This window comes from Mixophyes fleayi, chromosome 3 (genome assembly GCF_038048845.1).
Source record: "Mixophyes fleayi isolate aMixFle1 chromosome 3, aMixFle1.hap1, whole genome shotgun sequence".
Taxonomy (NCBI): Eukaryota; Metazoa; Chordata; class Amphibia; order Anura; family Limnodynastidae; genus Mixophyes; species Mixophyes fleayi.
The window spans coordinates 84089858-84114556 of NC_134404.1; the positions used below are offsets into that span (position 1 = coordinate 84089858).

Here is a 24699-nt window from a genome sequence, read left to right on the forward strand (position 1 = left end):
TTAATCATGACCTTTTTCTTATTTTAACCTCACACCAACTTGCAGTGCAAGCGAAAAGTGTGAAAGCGTGGAAAAACGTTCACTAACTAAGTTTCTGGAAGTACATAGAGCATCCTACTATTCAAAACAACAATGACAAGCTAAGTCTACATCCTCTCATTATTGTTCTCATCCCAAACAATATTCTGTTTCTCTTCCAGCCTCTGATTGATACGAACATAACTGTTACCAGTTACATCTTACTTCACTGTTACCAGTTGTATCTTATTTATATTTTCCTCATTTAACAGGAATAACCGGGGTACCTGGGCAGCCTAATTACGAAAATTACGGTTTTTATGGTGCAGATTCCACTTTTCAGAATCAACCATCAGGATCAGGGGACTTTAGATCTTCATGGATGCCAGCACCGCCAGAACTACCCAACTGCCCTCCAGGAATAGAATACCTCAGTCAGGTTAGAAAAATATATGTAAACCCAGTTCTAACTTCCACCGTTGAAGTGCATTCAGGCTAATATTAGAGGTGGCAAATTTCAGAATCGCTGTTCACTGTAATTTGCTCTGATTCACAGGATTGGTAATAGTGGTGGTGGTGGGTCTATTGTTAACTATTTTGCTTTTCATTAAGTGGAAATGAAAGTGTGAGCTTTTAGCTTCATTGCACATACGTGAATCTGTTAGACAGCTCACATATGCACATAGTTTGACCATGAATAATGCTCAGCTGCCTTGGCGAGATTTTATTGATAAATTGCAGTGGTAGGAGATTTTTTTATTGCTATAAGAAGCTGCAATAAAAATTAATCCTTATTGACGCTTGTTAATAAATAGACACCATAATTACATAGACAGTAGTTTCGCTTTGGCATAACAGTTGACATGAGACTGTAACTCTAAGTCTCACCTCTCTATCTCTACAGTTCTGCATTCACATTAGTATAATCACAAAACTCTTGGTACCAACTCAACTCACTCTGTTCACGCCTGCACTTGATGTACTACCAAGTGCAGTCTCATGCATCCCAGGAACTTCTCCAAGTGAGCTTCCACTAACGCCATTCGCCCTGATTGTGCACTCAATAGTAACACTCTTGCCTTTATGTAACATCTCTGGCTTCTATCTACATTCTGGTGTGGAGGGGCTGATTAGCAACAGAACTTACCGGGAGTTTACCATCCGGCAGATGGCTCCCCATAGCATCATGGGGCCACTTGGGGACAGTCCAAAATCACTTTTTTTTGAGCCTTCAACTTTATAATATGTACTGCGCACTGCCTGTTGTCATTTACACCCCCTACCCCCACATCCCCTGTATTCTCCTCCTCCTCCCCATAGCTTACGGAATTTGCTGGCGCTATATAAATAAATGATGATGATGATGATAGCTTCCTCAAATGTCCCGGCCAAGGGAGAATTAAATGTGAGCAGCTTCCCCTCTCCTGCTTTGCCCACCCTGACTTCTTTCCCCGTGTTTATCTCAACCACTCTGTATCTGTGTCTCTCTGCCCTCCCCCGCACTGTGTGTCTCTCTCTATAATCCCCTATTTCTATCTCCCTCTTTTTGTTAGTACCACTGTCTTCAATTTTGTATGTGTACCTTTCTTTAACTGTCTCCCTTTGTGCGCTTCTCTCCCCCCTTTGTGTGTCTGCCTCTGCCCCCCCCCATTTGTGTGTATGTGAGCCTCTGTGTTCCCCTCTGTGTGTCTGTCTCCATTTCTCTAGATTTATATGTATACCAATATCTTCTTCCATCTGTCTGTTTACCCTCATGTGTTTCTCTCTCACATCTATCCTTGCTCCTTTCTGGTAGAGTCTATGACTGTGGTAGGCAGAATCAGTGCTGGTGGCTGCAGATCAGATGTAATGTAGATTAACAACCATGACCAACACACATAATTGAACCTTAATATGGCAGGTAAGCCCAATTTTCTGATTTTAATACTTTTTGCTATGTGTCTCAATAGTAAACTTTGTGAGTATTATTAAATTAGTGAATGTGCTATTAAATTAGTGAATGTGCTGTTTTCAGACACTGCTGGTCAGGGATTCCTCATTGGAGATTTTCATGCGAAGCCTTTAATAGATTAGGAGGGCTTTTTCTCGCTTCAAAGGTTTACCGCAGGTGATAATGCTGCTGTCTACGGGTTAATGCCAGCAGAAAGATTTCCTTTTGCATGGGGAAGCCTATTTAAAAAATATTTTGGTGGTACTTGTACCTGTTATTGCCATATCAGACATTGGTCCCACTTACCACTATTGTGGATAGGGTTAACCGTGTGCTAACCATGCCTACATTGTGTTGGCCCAGCCTACATTTATTTCGGTCCTGCCTACATGAGGTCACTTTTGGAACTTTAAATTTCCAATCCATCCCTCTTCAATTGCCTGCCTCTCAGAAACACTAGATCATCAGCAACATATTAGCCACTCAAACTCGAGCTTACATGGCCTTGTATTCACTCAGGATACTCGACATGGAGAAGTATCACACATACACTGAAACTCACATGACTCAACCCTGAACTTAAACTCAAGACCAAACATAAAACTTACTGTGGGTCTATGATTCACTCTTTATAAACACTCAAATCAGATGAGCACAATCAACACATCTATTAAGGCATCACACACCTGTTACACCTGAGGATCTGTCTCTACCCAAGCTGGGTTGTGTCTCTGGAGCAGAACTGATGACTATGTGAAAGGACTGGTACAGATGACGGCTGCTGTGAGTTCAGGAGACTAGAGAATGTGAATGGCACTGGAGACTGGCAAGAAGTGAAGAATAGCAAGACAGTGGTCAGATTTAGCAAAGGAGACCGGACTGGAACCGGAATGCTCTGGACTGGACTGCTGGACCAGACTGTCTGAGCAGGAATAACTGAGAAGACTGCAGACTGCTGGGAACCAGGTGGACGTCTGAAGAATCAACGCTGCATTGGCAACAGGTTAGAGCTCAAGTAATTGCTGTCACCTGATTAGAGGCTGTGGCCAGATAAGCTGAAGCAGCACTCTGACTGGCTGAGAGAGATCAGGTGATTTAAGATGGCGGCACCCAAGCACTGGTTTTGTAGGGAACTCTGAAGTGGAGACTGCTATCCCTTGATTGGAGGCTGCAGTCAGTTGAGCTGGATCAACACTTTGACTGGCTGAGAGGGAGCAGGTTTTGGAGGGATCTCTGGAAGGGAGACAGATTAGGCAGCATTCTGCAGAGAGATCTGAGACCAGCAGAGCCTGCGGACTACAAGGACAGCTTAAAAAGACAGCGAAGGGGTAAGTAACAGGACCTGAGAGCCTGGTGCATGACAACACCTTACACACATGACCCAGGGCAAAATAACATCTCACTCACACCACAGGGATCCTTACACACACAAAGAAAAAATTACTTTACACTACTATAAACACAATGGGGCTGATGCAGTGTTGGCTGCAAAATGGGAGTAACTTAGGGCCTGATTCATTAAGGAACGTAAGACAATAAAATGAGTAATAAAATGAGTAAGTCTTCTCCTGGACAAAACCATGTTACAATTTTCCTTTCCTTCCCTTAATGAATCAGGTCCTTAATCTCGAAAAAAAATGAATTTTTCCACCCCTGCGCAGAGCCATACACATCTTGAGATGTGCTGTCCTCTGCCCTTTAACAGGCTCAAAAGAACCAACTCCTAACCAGTGGCGAAACCAGGGGGGCTGCGATCGGAGCGATCACCTCCCCCTAGCAGGGGCTTGCTGCCGGCGGCTGCACACTATGTGCAGGTCCGGGCAGCATACTCCCCCTGCCTGTCTCTGCCGAACGGACCTGCACATAGTGTGCAGCCGCAAGCAGCCTTAACAATAAAAAAGGGGGCAGGGACTAAATCGCCCCCCCCCCCCCCCTAAATAGATCCGCCCCTGCTTCTAATTGGCATATATGCATAATATGGCAGATCTGCATAAGCTGCATTTGCACAAACAAGCCTTTACTGTACAATGTTAGAATGCCCCATCTCTGAAGGCACAGACAGGCCTAAGTGCCAAAATCATGCAAGTCTGCACAGTGACATATATGCATGTGCCCATTTTCTGGGCATACACAGATCAATTTCACGCAAGATACTCCACTCAAACTGGTGTATGTACCATTCTACATCAGCCCCAATATTATTTTACTGAGTATACGAGACATAAAGAATTTTGTTTAGATGTCTGTGAAGTACTCTATCCATAAAGAAGTTTACATCAGACCAAAAAGTAAGATAAAAAAGATAGATTATTTATGTACACGGCATATTTGTGCTTTTCCCTAGTATGTATTTCATATATGCATTTAGATTCCATACTATGACTTCGCTAATGAGGTTGTACATTCTCCCTTCTGTAAATGCTGATCTCTTAGTTGACATACATTGGCAGCAATCTTTGAAAGGGGAATTTAACTGACAGAGCTGAAGTTATATGACTGATCACATGCTGCTCCCTATGGCATTGAAGGACCCCTTCTCTGTTTCAGCATGTACTGAAGAGAGGTTGTCCAGCCCCTTTAATATCTTTAAATAATTGTACCTAGTTTAGGGGAAAGTTTATGCAACATCTGAAAAGACAGAGCAAAATCAGGGGAGATATGCCTGCTATGTTTTGTAATGCTTTTTGTAATACACTTAATGCTTTCCGTACCTGGTTGTGCCCCTTATGATATAATCCCTGCTTATATTCTCACACTTATATGTTACCACTAGGCCACATCATTAATCTATTGCCTTGCGAGGGTTATAACACCTCAATAAGATTCACACTAAAGATCTCGAAAACAATAATGGGGCTATGGGAAAAAGGACAACAATACCATGTCTCCTGAAGGGTGAGCTCTGCCAGCAGACTTACTAATACCATCATAGAAACCATTTATCCTTTGATGTTTATGTCAGTCAAATGCAAAAGAATAACAAAGACATATGGTGAAAGTCAATTTAAGGTTCAATGTTGTAGAGAATCTTTCATCTCATTCTTTTTTTCTGTATGTATTTATTATATTACTTTATATAATTTTTTTATGTTTCACAGATAGACCAACTTCTAATTCACCAACAAAGAGAGCTATTGGAAGGTATGTTAATTAGGTATAGTAGGTTAAACAATACCAAGAAAGGAAGAAACAAACATTAAATTATGCTGAGATAAAATTAGACCTGCTCTGTGCAAAAGAAGAAGTAGTAGCACTAAGCACTGAATATATTTTATATACTGTATATTCCCAGAGCAATGGACAGCTATATCCATACATTTCTTTAAAATAAATAATGTAACACCCATTTATGGTATAAGTAGATTAACTTGGGCTAAATCTAAATGCTTCAAGAGTTAATAATGATCTTGTAATCTCATAGGAATACTGTAATAGTCCTCAAAAAGTTGACATAATAGAAGTTTCTTTCAAATAATCACTCCCTCTGCTTTGAAAAATGTCTACATTCCACACAGGATACCTGTTGTTTCCACAGGAAAAGATCTTTGTAAAAGAGGTTCTCCAGTGATGAAGTAACTCAGGATAGTGAGGTTTATTTCAATACCTCTTCATCCTGTCTTTCCCCACTGTAATCAACACACACAATTAGCTAAGGGTCACAACAGTTTGAAATAGGGAACTTTCTTTTATAAAACAAAGGTACCCCATGCCAATAGAAGCCAGGATTGGCAAGATTGTGGCTCCTTGGGAACCTCCCCCATACTTGGTCTCTTTTATATTTCCACCCTAATGCTGGAGATAGACTAGATATTCTGTGATGTCATTGGGCAGGCCATAATGCAGAGGAAAAAGAGGTGGATGTGGTCATCGAGAAACTAATAATTTGCCCAGGTTCACTGACTGCTATTACAGAGAAACAAGCCAAAGAACCAGGATGTGATACAGGTGTTGAATGGCTGCAATCATGGAGAAGCCCGAATGGTGCAAAGACTAAGAGAACTGTGTCTCTGCCAAACCCAAACTCTCCTATTAGTTGACAGTCTTTGCAGGACCTGGAAATATGTAACAGATGACAAAGAGATCAATGTGTCCAGTCTGTGCAGCAAAAAGCCAGAGAAAGGTGGTGGATTGGTGAATCACTGAGCGATGATACCTGAGATATAGCACCGCCAGAAGGGGTCATAGCACCCATTTTACTGTAATGTGCTCATGAAGCAGTATGTCAGTGTAGTACTCTCCAGCCAAGAACCCCAGGGGGACAAAGGGCTTCTGGACTCTGTATGGCATGACAATCAGCAGTGAGGTCCTGTCTGTAAGTAGAACGTAACAAGTGGTGAAAGACATAGATATAGCTGGGTCTGACATCTGCTCTGAAGTGGGAGGATTCTATCCAGTTGGAAGCAGCACAGTGTATTACGCAGTTGTATGTAGGAGATGAGGTATGGGTCAAGGTCCAAAATATTGTCCTGTATGAAGTCCTGTTTATAATGGATCATCATCTTCTGATAGAGGTCATTATTCAGCAAGAGATACTGCCAGACGCCGAGTGACTGTGCTAGGTTGAGTTCTGAGAAAGAGACTCCAGGACTCCAGCTGTTACCAGACATGTACTTGATTGCCAAAAACAGAGAGAAATTGAGTTCTGAGAGGGTGGTTCTGTAACCCATTGAGAGACAGAACGGAGTCAGTGACACTGATGTGAATCACTGATGATAATTGAGTGTTAGTATTATTGATGTCTGCTATCATGAGCTGCATCCTAGGGAAAGTGTATTGATTGGATTGATGTGAGTGCAGGGTAGGTGAAGAGACCCTGGGGGTGCACAGACTTTAGAGTAAGAGCGCAAATGACAAATAATGTGATGTTTTACAACAGTCATTTTTACAACAAAGAAATGTTCAGGAGAGAAAATATGTATCAAAAGTCATTAATTATTTAATCAGTGAAATCTGGCGACTATTCATTTGATAAACTGTTATTGTACTGTGCTACCATGCCTGTGTCACTATGCCCGTGTCACCATGCCCGTGTCACCATGCCCGTGTCACCATGCCTGTGTCACCATGCCCGTGTCACCATGCCCGTGTCACCATGCCCGTGTCACCATGCCTGTGTCACCATGCCCGTGTCACCATGCCCGTGTCACCATGCCCGTGTCACCATGCCTGTGTCAAGACTCAAGACAAACCTTTATTTGGAGAGTGTGGAGGCAGTGACATTCTAGTTCATCACTTGGTCACCTGTTATTACTTCTTATAGAGATGGCATCAATGGCTACTACATTTATGAATGTGATATGCAAATAAGGCATTTCTCTACAGACAATGAACTGCAAACATACAGGTATAAAGGCAACTTTTGTGCTATAATACATATTAAGAAGTTTATACAGCATTGTGTACATAGCAGATAGTTGATATAGCTTTGTGTACGTAGCAGTGGTGCTTTTGTACTGTTTGTTTTTGCTGTTGCTAGGATCATTTACTTTTGTGAGGCAGACACGTATAAAACCTATTATACTCTCATTAATATGTATTTTTCAAACAGCTTCAGTTTCAGAGATGTTTAATTTATTTAAACAATTGTTCAACAACATTTCTAAGATGCTATCTTCAAAGTTTAATATTTATCAAATGTGTAAGTCTTGCCATGCTGATAATGATATCATGTAAAAAATTAGAATGTTACTTCTTATTGTGTCATGAAGGAACATTACAATAACATAAATAAAGTTATAGGATAGCAGCTGAAGGGGCAATATAAAAGCAGTACTAGGCAAGAACGCCTTTCTCAGATCTTCACAGTTCCTCCACATATAACACCACCAGTACCTACGCACATTGGATAGATCCCTCCATATTACATCAATATTGCTCCTATATTATGACACCATATTTTACCATGATTATTTTTATAGTAAGCCATCACTAGCTCTAGAACATACCAGCAGAGCCCCATATTATACTAAATGACCAACCTCATATCAACAGTGATAAATATCAAATTAGCAGTTGACAATATAATGCCAAAAGTTCCCTATATGATATCAGCAATACCCGATAGCACACCTGCAGTATACAAAATCATACTAACAATGTATACTATTATACCAGGACTGCCCCACAATCATTCCAGCAATGCCAAATTTTACCAGTGTTACTCCAGGAGCGTCTCACATTACAACAGCTTTACTTAATCATTCTAGCAGTGCTCAATATCATACAAGTAGTAGGATACTGTAAACTGATGATATTGTTAGGCACTGCAAGTGCTGATAATACCAACAGTGCCCTTTAGTGTTCTAGCAGTGCCCCATATCATAACATCGGTGCCCCCAATTATACCAGAACAAACCAATTTTATGTCAGCATTGCCCTTTAGTAGTATCTCGGGCCTCCATAACTTGAAATCTGTTACCTGATTGTCTATGATGATCCAATGTCAAAGCAGAGTCTGCTTCCAGCACAGTGGGAACTGCAGTTCTAATGATGTCATCTGTAACTCCTGCTTATTGCCAACACAGTTTTACTGGTACAAGACATGGGGAGCAGATTTGTTACCTAGTATTAACAAGTATTTGCACATGCAAGTATAATTTTCTCAATTGTTAAATTATAAATGAAGGTTTCATATAGATTTACAAGGAATATACAGTAACTTGCATTTAATTATTTTATTCTTTATGTTGTGTCAACATTGCGTTTTAGTCATCACCGGATTTGAAACAAACAACAAGTATGAAATAAAAAATAGAATGGGACAGAGAATATACTTTGCAGCAGAAGAAAACAATTGTTGTAACCGTAATTTTTGTGGAAGTATCCGCTCCTTTACTATACCAATTGTGGATAACACCAGTCGTGAAGTAATGAGAATAGTGAGACCTCTTAGATGTGACAGCTGTATCACTCCTTGCTGCCTGCAAAAGGTAGGTATAAGTAGCACAGAATTGCATGGCTTTTATACTGAAAAATGGAATATTGGTACAGATCAATGTTGTGCAGGATTCACTTCCTTTATTTGTCAGGACTTTAAAATAGCCTTTTCTTGTATTGGTAATCGTGTTTATCCTTCTGTCTATTATAGATAATAATATCATGGTAATGTATGCCAGGGCCGTGCAGCTAATTGACTCACCCCCTATGTTTTAAATTTGATGTGTCCTTGCTTCAATCTATTGTCTTCTGTTATTTACAATTGTATGCTCCTTGTTGTGTCATAACAAATTTACAGAAGAAGAGCTTCCACTTCCAGATTCCACACCCCAATTCTGATATCCAAAGAAGGAAAGGCTTCTCACAAATATGTTTCTGGACTTATGCAAATAACTATGGTTTACTGAATAATTTTATATATTAAGCAAAGTCTTTTATTATAACTGTCACGAACAAGCTCCCAGCTGCCGTGACGTTGGGGTGTTTGCTGTATGAGGTCACACATGATTTCAGCCCGCAGTCTCTCTCACCTATCACACAGGTTATAGACCTACGGTATTGCCCCCAAACACAGCGCTCTCACACCCCCAGACACTTCAAGGTTCAGCCTCCACCTATTGGGTACGGGCAATAGGACCCCATTATACTGTCCCACACTGGCACACAGGCTTCTAGTTCCACAAACTAGCAAGACTCACACCAGCACACACAGGGTTCACTCTTCACACCTCCAGACTGTTACACAAATGTACATACAAGCACACACAACTTGTTAATCAATTGTATCAACAAATCACACACTGGCATTCCAATGGTTAACCTGGTCGAGCGATCTCTTCCAAAAAGGCTATGGATTCTTTAGAGTATCAAGGACTCAACTTATTAAATTTTAGATTTAATATACAAAAGGTACAGGGCATACAGATAACAAAAATAATGAATAAAGATTTGACATACAAATTAAAAATTGAAAACAGTTATAAAACAAATGGGATGAAAGTACAGAGCATTACTTACAAATAATAATCTGTATGCCTGGGGCAGGCAGGAATGATAGACAGTCCTTCAATTAGATTGATTCCCCAAGAAGCTGACAAATTCTCCTTTCCACACACAGGTTTTTAAGCAACATGAAATGGGACGGTGTTCACAGATGCTAATCGGGGGTTGTGGTCCTGGGACACTTTTTCAAACCAAATTTACATGTTATATAAAATTATGGATATGTCTGCGCTGACTGGTATTTAGCTGCCCCTGTCTATTGGCATACAACCCATCTATGTATGTATATAGATAAAACTTTTGAAAGTAATAGACAAGTATGGCACTTATACTCTAACAGATGAACAAAAGTATTAATTCCAAAAGCATACAGTCACTTTGAAACTTCCTAGAACGATCCAACTCAAGTCCAGAAAAGTATTGTCCCGTACAATATCCTCAATGTTCCCGAATTCAAAGTTCTCAGTTCATAGGAAAATAATATTTATCCTAGTATTATGTTCTCCACCAACGTGAACATAGAGAGCTTGCAGTTATTTATAAGGGATAATTAATAACTGCAGTGTAAATAGGTTGTATCAAATGAATCCATTGATAAGTTAGTGTAATTTTTAAAGACGCAGAGTCTGATGTAATTGTGTTTGATGGCTTTGCACACACCAGTGTGAACAGATAGGAGTGTCACCTGGGGGCAGTTCAAAGGACTCCCAGCAGTGCCGTAACTAGACATTTTGGTGCCCTGGGCGAGACAGGGCACCGGCACCCCCCATCTAAGTGGCAGTGGCATTTGACAAGTGGGTGTAGCCAACCTAATGTGTGGGTGTGGCTAGCACTTTACTGAAAGAAAAGTCCTTGATTGAGCCAGGGCACAGAGGTAGGTAGCGGGTGGCTGCTGCGCCCCCTTGGGCTTGCGCCCTGGGCGATGGCACCGCCTGTACCACCCTAGTTACGGCTCTGCATACACTCTAAAGTGTCTACTGTCTAAAAGGGAATGCAAAATTTTGTAGGGGAATAGGAAATTTTATTGAAAATGGTCAAAAGTTTTCCTATGTGCAGCCCCTAAATGTCACTTCTTATTGACACTTATTGACATAATCCACATTAACTCAAACTCACAATTTTGCATACACAATTTAAAAATTAAAATAAAAAATCAGCTCTATTTTACACTCAGTAATATTCACACTCATACACACATTATTTGTACTTATTTGACCGGTAAACTATATTTTCCAATGTCAACTGTTTCTAGAGATAGTACCAGTTTTGTGCAGTACAACTTTCCTTCTGTATGATAGGTGTGCTTTAAATGTTCTGTGCTTATTCTGCATATATAGACAAAGTCACAGTACAATTTATCTTGTGCATTATACAAGTTGAGTCTGCTTCTTGATACCATGAAGAAATCAGAGATGCAGGGGGGGCTGTCTTTTAATGACAGCTTGTTTTATCTTTCACCCTAGCAATGAGCGAGCAGCCCAGTGGGGACCAGCGCCGGCAGTGACAGATGAGTACATAATTTAGGGCAGGGAGGAGCTTGTTTACCCAGTAGCCAAAAGATTAGACCTTTGCTATTATCCTAGCCACAAAGTTAGAGCTCTTCTAATATACTTGCAGCCAGTCTACATACATTAGCCAACAGAGTGTAGGTCAGCAATACATTAGCTATATGTTAATGCATAATACATTATCCAATACAAAGCTATATGTTATAGAATATCTTTTTACTTACAGTGGTGGTCAGCGGTGAACGGCGCTGTAGCTCCGGCCCAGCGGCATCCTGCATTAGCATTTGGAGCGCAAATGCGTTCCAAACGCCTAACTTCCTGTCGGTGACAGGAAGTTCGGCATTTGGAACGCATTTGCGTTCCAAATGCTAATGCAGGATGCTGCTGGGCCGGAGCTACAGTGCCGTTCAAGCTTCCGATGCCAGGAACAAATTGTTTCTGGTGGGGGAAGCTGTGTGTGATTGAGGCAGGGCACAGAGGCAGGTAGCGGGCGGCTGCTGCGCCCCCTTGGGCTTGCGCCCTGGGCGGTGGCACCGCCCGCACCACCCTAGTTACGGCTCTGCTCCCGGGGTGAGATCTAGACTATTTGTGACACTTGAATAGACTTTTAGGTACCGCTAAGCATGTGGTCTGGCTCAATGAGGCCATGTGCTAACATAGCCTATATGTAATACTGTATAGACAAAAAGAATTCCGTTTTAAAATATGCCACTTACAATCAATAAAAGTAGTGATCAACCACATATTCCTCAATAGCATGATGAAGGGCAGCTCATATGTTAAATTAAGAATTCTGCCTCACAGAGAAATGAAGAAAAGGAGTGTAAGCTCTGCGAATGCACTGTACTTAGGCATGTTTGATATGAAAAGATGGACAAAGTCATAGGGGATTTATTAATGGTAAAATTGAATTGATGTAACGCTGTCCAGGAAAAATATATCACATAGTAGAATTGGTTAGGAAATCAGGCAACATGTAAATTTGAAAGTAATAGACAAGTATGGCGCTTATACTCTAACAGATGAACAAAAGTATTAATTCCAAAAGCATACAGTCACTTTGAAACTTCCTAAAACGATCCAACTCAAGTCCAGAAAAGTATTGTCCCGTACAATATCCTCAATGTTCCCGAATTCAAAGTTCTCAGTTCATAGGAAAATAATATTTATCCTAGTATTATGTTCTCCACCGATGTTCATCCATACAAAAAATAAAAATATCACATTACCATAGGTCAATACAATTCCCTATGATCAATGCATATATAGCACCAGTGTGGTATTAGATTTAAATTAATCACCACCGTGTGTAATAAATCACTTTTTCATTAGGTAATACACTTACATAAGAAGAGACTTCTTGTCCAAAGTAAAAGCATATATGGAACTCTTCAATAATTTTCACATTGATCTCTGGATTTTATCTCAAAGACAGCAAAAGAAGAGAAAAATGCTCCACATAGTGCATTATCCAAAATGATTCTATTTAATGTTTACACACCATAAAAACAAATAAAATAAGTACATAAAAGGATTGTCGCGGACGGTCCCGATAAAGCTGGACCCTTACCCTGTGTAAGATGGTATCAGGCGTGTAGGGAAACCTCTATGTCCCTCTCCATAGATCAGGAAGCCGGCTGGTTACCATTCCACGCTCCACAACACTAGGGTTTCTGATTCCAAACCGTCTCAGGTAATCCACGATTTTCCTCCTGGTCACCACATCTGCCCCCAACGCGTTTCAATTTTACAAAATCTTTATCAAGGCTCTAAGTGATTATATTCATATTGTACCTACTCCCGTTAGCACTGCAGGGTGATCTCTTCAGAGCTTTCAGGCTGACAAGTCCTTCTGCTTTCAGCCTGTAGTAGTGACTGATCAGTCAGTCAGAAAAGCGTTGGGGGCAGATGTGGTGACCAGGAGGAAAATCGTGGATTACCTGAGACGGTTTGGAATCTGAAACCCTAGTGTTGTGGAGCGTGGAACGGTAACCAGCCGGCTTCCTGATCTATGGAGAGGGACATAGAGGTTTCCCTACACGCCTGATACCATCTTACACAGGGTAAGGGTCTAGCTTTATCGGGACCGTCCGCGACAATCCTCTTATGTACTTATTTTATTTGTTTTTATGGTGTGTAAACATTAAATAGAATCATTTTGGATAATGCACTATGTGGAGCATTTTTCTCTTCTTTTGCTGTTTTTGAGATAAAATCCAGAGATCAATGTGAAAATTATTGAAGAGTTCCATATATGCTTTTACTTTGGACAAGAAGTCTCTTCTTATGTAAGTGTATTACCTAATGAAAAAGTGATTTATTACACACGGTGGTGATTAATTTAAATCTAATACCACACTGGTGCTATATATGCATTGATCATAGGGAATTGTATTGACCTATGGTAATGTGATATTTTTATTTTTTGTATGGATGAACATCGGTGGAGAACATAATACTAGGATAAATATTATTTTCCTATGAACTGAGAACTTTGAATTCGGGAACATTGAGGATATTGTACGGGACAATACTTTTCTGGACTTGAGTTGGATCGTTTTAGGAAGTTTCAAAGTGACTGTATGCTTTTGGAATTAATACTTTTGTTCATCTGTTAGAGTATAAGCGCCATACTTGTCTATTACTTTCAAATTTACATGTTGCCTGATTTCCTAACCAATTCTACTATGTGATATATTTTTCCTGGACAGCGTTACATCGATTCAATTTTACCATTAATAAATCCCCTATGACTTTGTCCATCTTTTCATATCAAACATGCCTAAGTACAGTGCATTCGCAGAGCTTACACTCCTTTTCTTCATTTCTCTGTGAGGCAGAATTCTTAATTTAACATATGAGCTGCCCTTCATCATGCTATTGAGGAATATGTGGTTGATCACTACTTTTATTGATTTTAAGTGGCATATTTTAAAACGGAATTCTTTTTGTCTATACAGTATTACATATAGGCTATGTTAGCACATGGCCTTATTGAGCCAGACCACATGCTGAGCGGTACCTAAAAGTCTATTCAAGTGTCACAAATAGTCTAGATCTCACCCCGGGAGTCCTTTGAACTGCCCCCAGGTGACACTCCTATCTGTTCACACTGGTGTGTGCAAAGCCATCAAACACAATTACATCAGACTCTGCGTCTTTAACTGTTACACTAACTTATCAATGGATTCATTTGATATAACCTATTTACACTGCAGTTATTAATTATCCCTTATAAATAACTGCAAGCTCCCTATGTTCACAACACCTTCCTTTTTTAAGAGATGGCATGGGGATTTACTGACAGGTCATTGCCCAAGCCATCTCCCACAGATCCACCTGGTTCAAATGGAATAGCTGTCAGCTGGGTCTTAATAGGTTCTCTGGGGAGAGGGGTTAAAAAGGGGTTAATTATCTCAGATAGCTTGGACTTCTGGTCCTGCAATAGCTGTGGGCCAACCGCTGTATTCTTAAGGGGTCCTATCCCTGGCGCTGCAGCTACTAGATTCACTGGAAAGTCCTTCTTCCCCTCATCTGGCATTCTACAGACTGTCAGGGCACACGCATCACTGTCATTATGAGCCTTCAACCGATTATCATGAAAATTTCTCTCTATCATCCTGGCTGGGGGATCATACCACTGCTTCTGGCTTGTCTGGGCCTGCATCATGTTCTCATGTACCAACCTTGTTACAGTGTGCACTTTGTCTCTAATCCTCATGTCTTCTAAGTGAAAGCCTGAGGGAAAAATGGCCTGGAATTCCTGACACTGCACTTCTAGGTGGGGACACACTATGCAATTCTTATCTTGGGGGCTACGGAACAGGATGCTCCCCTCCCTCTTGGACTCATCTATCTGGGGGTGTAGAGTAACAGGGAGTTTGGGCCCCTCATCTATCTTCCTCTAAGCCGTTAGACGGCTGGCTAAGTGAGTGTGGGCTAGCAAATGACCCCCCTGTCTCTATAGACAACTCAGATGAATGGTCAGAACTCAGATGTAGATCTAAGTGGTGAACATTCGAACTACAGGTCCCAGCAGCAATGTAAGGATTGCTGTCCCTCGCTCCTTCTCATTGTTCAGCACTATGTGTCTCCTCCACATGCTCAACACACCTTTGTGTAGCTGGTTCAGGCACAGAATACACATCTTCACTCTGCCCTCTCTCCCAGTTACCATCTTCTGAGCATATTACCTGGGTAGAAACATGGTCTTTCTCTAGCACAACAGAATTAATCACATTGTCATCTGTCCCATTTCTAGTAAGCATAATATTTACACCAGTATCAATGCCAACAGCTGCAATAACAATGTCCGCTGTCCCTATCCTATGACAAGATGTCAGTGTAAAAAGAGGTTTGGATTCTAACGCAATACTGTTATTGACATTATTCTCATTATAGGCATTAGGTACAATAAGACATTCTCTTTCCTTATCACATCCTGGCACCTGGAAAGAAAAAACATTGGTATTATCAGCTGATTCTAACACAGTGACATGTGGGACATTAACTTCCTTACACAAACACTATTAGGGGTTTCCAAATTACCCCCTATTACCTCGGGTTCTTCCCATAAATCATCATAATTGCCAGAGTTAACACTGGCACCTATCAGCTTCTCATCATCACATTTCACTAGCACATCACCAGATGCAAAATGATCACAGAACATTTCAGGTTCTTTACACAAAGTCACATCATTGACAGGTTCAGCATTATCCCATACTACCTGGGCTGAGTCACACGGTGTTACAGAATTAGAGATAGTAGGAACAACATTTGCGGGAACATACTAAGAATTTAACCATCCAAGATCAGTAACTACTAAAACATTTGTGGGAATATCTTCAGGCACTTCCATTTCTCCTACAGAAATAGTCTTCTCAACAATTATGTCCTCTTTAAAATCAGCCTCCTCCAATAGCAAATTCTGTGCAGCATCTGGTAGTATGCTGGTAGCATCATCAGCTTCCCCAGCAGAGTAAATGGGGCGATTGGTGCTCCAGCTTGTGAAAGAAGCTGCTGCAGGCGCTGCCTTTCGTCAGCCACCCGGCGACACTGATCTTGCCAGAATGGGGTATGAAGCCCACCCCGAAAATGTACCTCTTCCTGAGTGTATTCAAAACACTCCTCTAGGCAGTCCAGCTGTTCCACAAGACTCATCTTGTAGCCCGGAATAAGAACCATCATGCGATACTCGCTGAAAGGATGGATCGGGCTGTCCTGCTTCCAGAGGAGGTGTTCGATGATCTCCCCGCGTGTCTTGTTGTGGCAGGAGAAACCTCGCAGCTGACCTTATTCAATTAGCTCTGCCATACTCATCATGGTAAGTGGATTCTTTGGATTAATGACAATTTACCTACTTGGATCCTCTGGTTCAGTGACAATATCCACACCTTGATCCTCTGGTTCTGTCTTGGTCCCCAGCTCAGGTTCCATATCACATTGCTTCTTTGCATCATCCTCCAATAATGCACAAACCAGCTCCTTTTTAGTTTTATCTGTCCAGTCGAGACCTCGCTGCTCACACAGGGCAATTAAAACTTCTTTCGCTTTTTTCTTGTAAGCAGCTGCCATCCTTGCAGTTATTTTGCAAAATAAAAGATAGAAAAAGAAAAACAAAGAGAAGGGGAGGGAACTGCTTTGCACGTATGTCTTTAAAAATAATGCCCTGAGCTTTGTCCTTGTAAAACTATTGTATTCCTCGCAAGGTTACAATCAGTTTATAAGTGCAAGGGTTAATTGCTTAAACCATGCACTTAATACTCTAAGAAATTAAATCATCCCACCGCTGCCACCAAATTGTCAGGAACATGCTCCCAGCTGCCGTGACGTTGGGGTGTTTGCTGTATGAGGTCACACACGATTTCAGCCCACAGTCTCTCTCACCTATCACACAGGTTCTAGACCTACGGTATTGCCCCCAAACACAGCGCTCTCACACCACCAGACACTTCAAGGTACAGCCACCACCTATTGGGTACGGGCAATAGGACCCCAATATACTGTCCCACACTGGCACACAGGCTTCTAGTTCCACAAACTAGCAAGACTCACACCAGCACACACAGGGTTCACTCTTCACACCTCCAGACTGTTACACAAATGTACATACAAGCACACACAGCTTGATAATCAATTGTATTAACAAATCACACACTGGCATTCCAATGGTTAACCTGGTCGAGCGATCTCTTCTAAAAAGGCAATGGATTCTTTAGAGTATCAAGGACGCAACTTATTAAATTTTAGATTTAATATACAAAAGGTACAGGGCATACAGATAACAAAAATAATGAAGAAAGATTTTGTCAAAAGTAATGCGGCTTGCGCACTATTACCATTATTACGGTAATAGTGCGTGTAATTACCATTATTACGGTACCTTTAACGCCGGCTTTCTTCTCGCAGTTCAGTGAAATTCGGGTTAGAATTACCATAATAACGGTAATACTTTTAACGCCTCGTTACTTTTGCGAGTAACGTGGCTAATTGAATATGCCCCAATGAGTTGGATGTAACTGTCAACCTTTTTAAAATAATTAGCAGCTCTTTCAGCACACCCATGAGATGACTGCACAGTGTCATATTTTTTTTTTTTTTTATTAAATGTCATCCAAATCAATCCAGTTAAGGCCCAGAACAGGCTTTCCGGGTCAAAGTTCTGCCCAGCGTACACCAAGGGGAGGTCCGACCGGGATCCTAACCCCCTTAAAACCTGGCCAGGATCCAACTGGATCACCTCACGTTGGTTTCATCCCAATCGGTGCAGGGGTGTCCAAATGCATAAGTGTACAAACAAACAAACAGACCACTGATTTTTATATATAAGATGCTAAATTGCTTCTATCATCTCTAGTAACTACTAGTTCTTTTTAAAGAGGCCATCTGTTTTAGGTTTATTAGTCCTAACAATGTGTAGGTGTTACCAGCTTCAACTTGACTGTCCGAATTTGAAATATTTCTCCAAATTAATTACAAATAATTACGGTGAATAATTGTAAAATTAAGTAACAGTATCAAATGATATATTTAACTTTCACAAATGACGTACAGGCAGCGGTCTGGACAGCCAACCTCTGTACATCTGGGAGTAGTTCTGTGAGATTTCCAATATGGTAATTACTGGGCGTTGGCTGAAAACAGGATATGAGATCTTTAGAGAGCTCCAAAAGGGTTTCTGCTAGAGTTATTCTTGATATGACCGCACACAAATAAGTCAGTATGTTGAGAACAAAAATAGACGACAAGAAATTTTCAAGGGTAGCGCTTGAAAATTTCTTGCCATTTATTTTTGTACATAGGCATCTGGGCTGCACTCTTCTGGGCTGCACTCTTCTGGGCTGCACTCTTCTGGGCTGCACTCTTCTGGGCTGGGCCCTCTTCATTTATCTTATGGGTGGCAGAACTGTAATCATATTGCATGCGTAATTCCCAACTGACTCAACGATTACACCACCAAACAGTGGGGTGTGATTGGTCATAAAATGGCGGTGATTAGACAAATTGTGGTGGGGTTTGTGTGGATTGAGATCAAGGTTTGTGTGGCTTATTTTTGGAGATATATTGCATTGCATTGCAATTGGTATATAACTTATGGTAAACTGAGAACTGCATGACCCCTAGTAAGGCTCTCATAATTTTAAAAGGAAAAATTGAGACCCATGGAAGTCCAAATCCCCTGTGACAGTTTCACTTTCATTATCTTATCAAAATGTTTGAGTTAAAATTGTGATTGTGGAAAATATTTGTTTTTAAAATTTACTTAAAGGTACATTTGCAAACTTTGAATTTTGGTGCAAAATGTTCACTAAAACCATAGTAACCATTCTTACACTTTACTTAATTGTCTGACAAGCACTAGTTACTGATTGGCTGCTGCGGTACGATGCAAATGTTGCCCCAAAATGCAATTGTAACTACTAAGCCCTAGCGTCAGACAGCTTAAGTTCTGTCAAGGTCTGGGAACATCTACATATATCAAGGTTATCACAATTGTCCAAGTTTTATACACAACTTGGGCCTGATTCATTAAGGATCTTAACTTAAGAAGTTTCTTATATAAGTCTCCTGGACAAAACCATGTTACAATGCAAGGGGTGCAAACTAGTTTTCTGTTTTGCACATAAGTTAAATACTGACTGTTTTTTTTCATGTAGCACACAAATACTTGATAGCTTATTTGTACACTGAAATTTAAAGTTGATATTTGTGTGCTACATGAAAAAACAGTCAGTATTTAACTTATGTGCAAAACAGAAAACTAGTTTGCATCCCTTGAATTGTAACATGGTTTTATCCAGAAGACTTAAATAAGAAACTTCTTAAGTTAAGATCCTTAGTGAATCAGGCCCCTTGTGTTTTATGTTTGTGATCTTCAAAATACAAACAGAGACTTACCATATGCTCAATTTACTTTTCACCATTTAGAGAAACCATTGTAATGTTGTAATAAGTACATTGTCTCCACTATTGTGTACAATAAAAACGTTTATATTTATCAATAGGTTTACACTTTGTATGAAGGCATGTTAAATAAATTATAATGCAAGCCATGAATGGAATTCCAATGCTTTTTTTGTGTCTCTCAGCCAAAACATATATTAATCTAAAACAAAATGTAAATGGAGTTTAATATGTCCTTATAACATGTGTAGTATGTTAATAATTATTTTTGTGTTTCTCCATAGCTTGAAGTTCAGGCTCCTCCAGGGATACCAGTTGGTTATGTCATCCAAGACTGGCATCCGTATCTACCTAAGTTTACAATTCAAGATGAAAGGAAAGAGAACATATTAAGGATCATTGGACCCTTTCTCCCATGTAAATGCTTCGATGTTAATTTCATGGTAAGAAGCTTTTAATTTTTTTTCGCTAAGTATCAGAAAGTAAAAATATCATGTCCATTGTGTTTCCTGAAAGTAATAAAAATGAATCTCCTATATCATAAAATTCCAAATTTAAAATTAATCAAGACAAAGTAGCAGAAGACGACTTTGCAAAAGCTACAGATTCATTGGTGGATCATTTGTTTAAGCAGGTGGAGCTAAAAAGGGGGTGATTGAAGTGTAGTTATAATTCACATTTATGGCAAGCAATGGTAAGACATACCTGCTTGCTTTTCCTTCTTTGGAAATGGGATATCTGGAGGCATATTTGTAAAAGACCAGGGGGTAAATGTATCAAGTGGAGAGTTTCCCGGCGGGTTTGAAAAGTGGAGATGTTGCCTATAGCAACCAATCAGATTCTAGCTGTCATTTTGTGGAATGTACTAAATAAATGATAGATATAATCTGATTGGTTTTTTAAGCCCGACAGAAAACTCTCAGCTGATACATTTACCCCCAGGTGGGCAAGGCTTGATGACATGGTTTGTGGTGAAAAGTTGTTGAAGCAAATATGTAATTACGCCCCATCCACAACATGGGGTTGGTGGGCACTATAACCACAACCACTGTATGGCAGGTAAGTGCTCCTGGGAGAATATCCTGCTCTCTTGGAAATCTGGGAGGTCTCCCTCTTATTCAGCAGTCTGAAGCAGTGTAGCAGTGTAGGTAACATTGTGGTATAATAGATTGTTTGAAAGGGTAATTTCGCTGCATTACTTGTAATAATGTTTTATCTATTACCTTCTTTTTTTCTCATTTTCTCACTGGATCCTGTCTTGCTATATGTTCACTGGACCATAGTTGATTACATATGCCTGCACTGCAGGTTCTGGAATCAACTCCATGGAACAATAACTGGTACCAGTTTTAATATGCAGAGACATATCATATATTGTGCAAAGTTTAATATACAAAATTATACCTGGTTCCGGGACTCCTGTGCAGAGCTATATATGGTGCCAAGAATAATGTGCAGAGCCATATTTCATGCCAAGACTAATGTGTAGAGCCCTATTTTGTGCCAAAAGTAATGCACGCAATCATATCTGGTGCCAAGACTTTATGTAGAGATGTATCTGTATTTTTATATATTTATACACACAATCTCTTACACTAAGGAACATGGAGATTGTCACATATGGATAAGTTAAGTACAGCTCCTACTGCTTGGTGTGTTTGGAGAAACCCATCTAGTCTCCTTATCCGAACTGCACTTAAATTTGCCTCTTCACTTGACTGGTAGAAGCATCCATACTGCATATAGTAGTCACCTGTGTTCATGTTCCAGTAATCAGTTCTCTGTGGTTGGGGGCATCCCCCAAATACTTCAGGGTCTCTTACTAACCCCAGAGAACAGCTAACTGCAGGACAACTGGAACATGGAAGCAGCTGACTGCTGTATAGCTGCTTCATGTCAATAAGTAGAAGGGTTCAGCTGCTGAAGCATAAGATGTTACTGTCAGAGCACAGAACTAGTCATGACATCACTGTGGTAAACAAAAGGTTAAAGCTGAATTGGGTGTGGAATCTGTAAGTGGAAGCTCTGTGGATGGTTTGAGTGAATGAGACGGGGATCTCTTTTACTCAAACCAATCACAGATTGTGGCTAAGTTGGGTTACCACAGTAAATGTAGATGGTTGAGCCTTATGGTTTGTGAGCAGGGCTAATGGTTTGGGTTGGGTACATTTGCCGGACTGTAATAAGAACAGCAGGTATGCCTACAAAATGACGATGTTGAGAAATGCTTACCAGAACACAGGCACACACTGTATCCGCTTGTCTTAATGTCGTAACTTAAGAGGCCGACAGTGAGATCTGTGTGTTTAAAGCAGCATATCTAGAACCACTAACCCTAACGTTAAAGTCAGGTTGCCATTTTAAAATGATAAATGTTAGTGTCGGGCTTTTAAGTGACGTCAATAACATAGGTGGCATTTTCCTCTGTCGTTATGAATATGAAGCTTGCTAGATATAGTGTGCCTCTATTCTGGTAAGCCTGTCTTCTATAAATGTTGCATTTCTCAACTTCGTAATTTTTTGTAGGCATACCTGCTGTCGTTCTTATTGTAGTCTGTAAAATGACTACCACCGAATGGTTTAGGGCCTTTCTGTCATTAGTAAAGGATCTGGACTTGGACTTCTCAGGTTGCCTTGCAATTAATTACTACAATTCAATACAAAGGTTCGGTCTGACTAGTAAAGGCAAAAGTTGGATCCACTGGTGGGAACTAAGCCTAAGCAGGTCATAGTAGAATATTATCAAAGAAATCATGGTAAAAATCTGACTTTTCTATGATATTTCAAAAGCCATGAATCAAGTCTTATCTACACTGTTACACCAGTAGAAATCTACACTGGATCTAATAGAAGCTTGTAATTTATGATTGGATCAAAAGCAAATCAATTGTGAAAAATGCAAAAAAGTGAAATAGAAAATATATAAGGGCAAATGCAGAATGCTGCCATAGCAGATTACAACTTTGCCTTGTTCCAAAATATTCATATCCTACTGTATGTATGAATCCTAAACACAGTGGGGCTCATGTAGTGTTGGATATATTTGCACCCCAAACGTAAGCAGAAAAAGATGCAAATATAAAAAAAACACTTTTACATGTATGTGTTCATTTGGAGACATCTAGAGATGCATCCAGCTGTATATCAGTAGTATATGTGCCAGCTTTACGTCTGGAGTAACAAGTGTTTAACAATAGAGATAGCGTAGAGTCTTAGAAGTTTCAAACGGGCATTAAAAACCCATCTCTTCTTAAAAGCCTTTCAGTCATCTGCCTAACTACCCACTTGTCGGCTACCTCTCCCTTTCTCCCCTTCCTCCTTCTCGCTCCGTTTCGACCCTGTCCCTATTTCACTTGCCCTATGTCTTCAGTTTATCTGTCTTTCCACTTAGATTGTAAGCTCCTCTGAACAGGGTCCTCTCTCCTCCTGTTTACACCACTTTTTCTCTGCTCCTCAGCTATTCTTCCCACCTCCTTCTTTAGCCTCCTGCCCACCGACTCCGCTCCTGCTTTCCCACTGTCCTGACTTTCCCTCACCCTCATTCTTTCCTTAGCTGTGCTCTGAGCTTCCTGAGTTATTGTGATGCTTGTTTATTGTACTGTAATGTCCTACCTTGTACTGTCCTATTGTTTGTTCCTGTACGGCACTGCAGACACTTTGTTTCGCCTTACAAATAAAAAATAATAATAATAATAATAATAATAATAATAAAAAAATGTGGCTTTACAGTGTCAGCAGTAAATGCAAAAATTTAATTACCCTATTCATACACAATAAAATGATGTAATGAAGTTTCATATATACAAGAGGAACAGTGTCTGGACAGTGTTATTAATACATGTGATAATCATATTTAAGTATAATTAAAGACTAACATATGTTGTCCCCTTTACAATTAAAATGGGAATTTTCTTTGCCAAATGGTAATAGCATTTAACTAATGTGAATAGATACATTACTTCATATAATATAACAGCCTCACTAATTAATGCTTCAAGGTCTACCTCAGTCACAAGTAAGTGAACGCGCCCTTACAGTACTCAGCGTACATTTGCCCATCTCTTCCAGCCCCTGTTCCGCTTTCCCAGTTGTAAGGAGTTGTAAGTGTAAGATGCAATCAAATCTGCTTACAGACATATGTGCACATTTTCGGTGAGCATGTGCAGTACAGAAATGTGTATTTTATGCAAAAAATAAAAAACAAGTACATTTCTGTGCAGTGCTAGAATTGGGAGTGTTATAGCTTTTCTTCATATTTTAAACAAAATTCCAGGTTTAAAAACTGGTATGGTCCGGAAGGTAATGAATGTATGTTTTTTTCAAATTCCTAAGGAAAGTATGTATCCCCTAGGTGAAGTCAATGGATGAAACCTGTGAGGTTGGCAGTATATCAAAGCAGGAGTCTGGCCTGCTGGATATGATGTTTACAGATGCTGACATCATCGGAGTCCAGTTTCCTTTGAATCTTGATGTAAAGATAAAAGCAGTCATGCTTGGTGCATGCTTTCTAATTGTAAGTTATTTTCTTTACAACAACCGTATATACCTCAATATTATTTAATATATTTAATACTTATTATTAATTTTACATTTAATAATGAACAAATAATAAGCCTATGTAAAACAACATTTGAAACTCAATACTAGAATTTCCAACTAGGAATATATAATAACACAGTGGGAGGACAATACTCGAAATGTGACTTGATTGGTGTATTACCTATGTACGAAGCACTTACAATTGCATTTTATAATCATGTATTTTTCCTTCCTATAGGATTTCATGTTCTTTGAGTACTCCCAAAACAAATGAAACTTGGAAGAGAGTCTTGGATACACTGTATTTGGATAACATATTTTATTGTACAAATTAAAAACAAATAGAAATTTTTATCAGCG

The 24699-nt window shown here is 40.0% G+C and overlaps 1 protein-coding gene across 1 annotated transcript; it reads left to right on the forward strand.

Moving 5' to 3' along the window:
- The first annotated feature begins 320 nt into the window (after positions 1-320).
- On the forward strand, positions 321-24699 carry LOC142142701 (phospholipid scramblase 1-like). Its single transcript, XM_075200546.1, has 6 exons — positions 321-457; positions 5047-5089; positions 8657-8877; positions 20085-20243; positions 24152-24313; positions 24578-24699. The coding sequence occupies exons 1-6, from the start codon at positions 401-403 to the stop codon at positions 24611-24613; spliced, it is 678 nt and encodes a 225-aa protein (XP_075056647.1). The 5' UTR covers positions 321-400; the 3' UTR covers positions 24614-24699.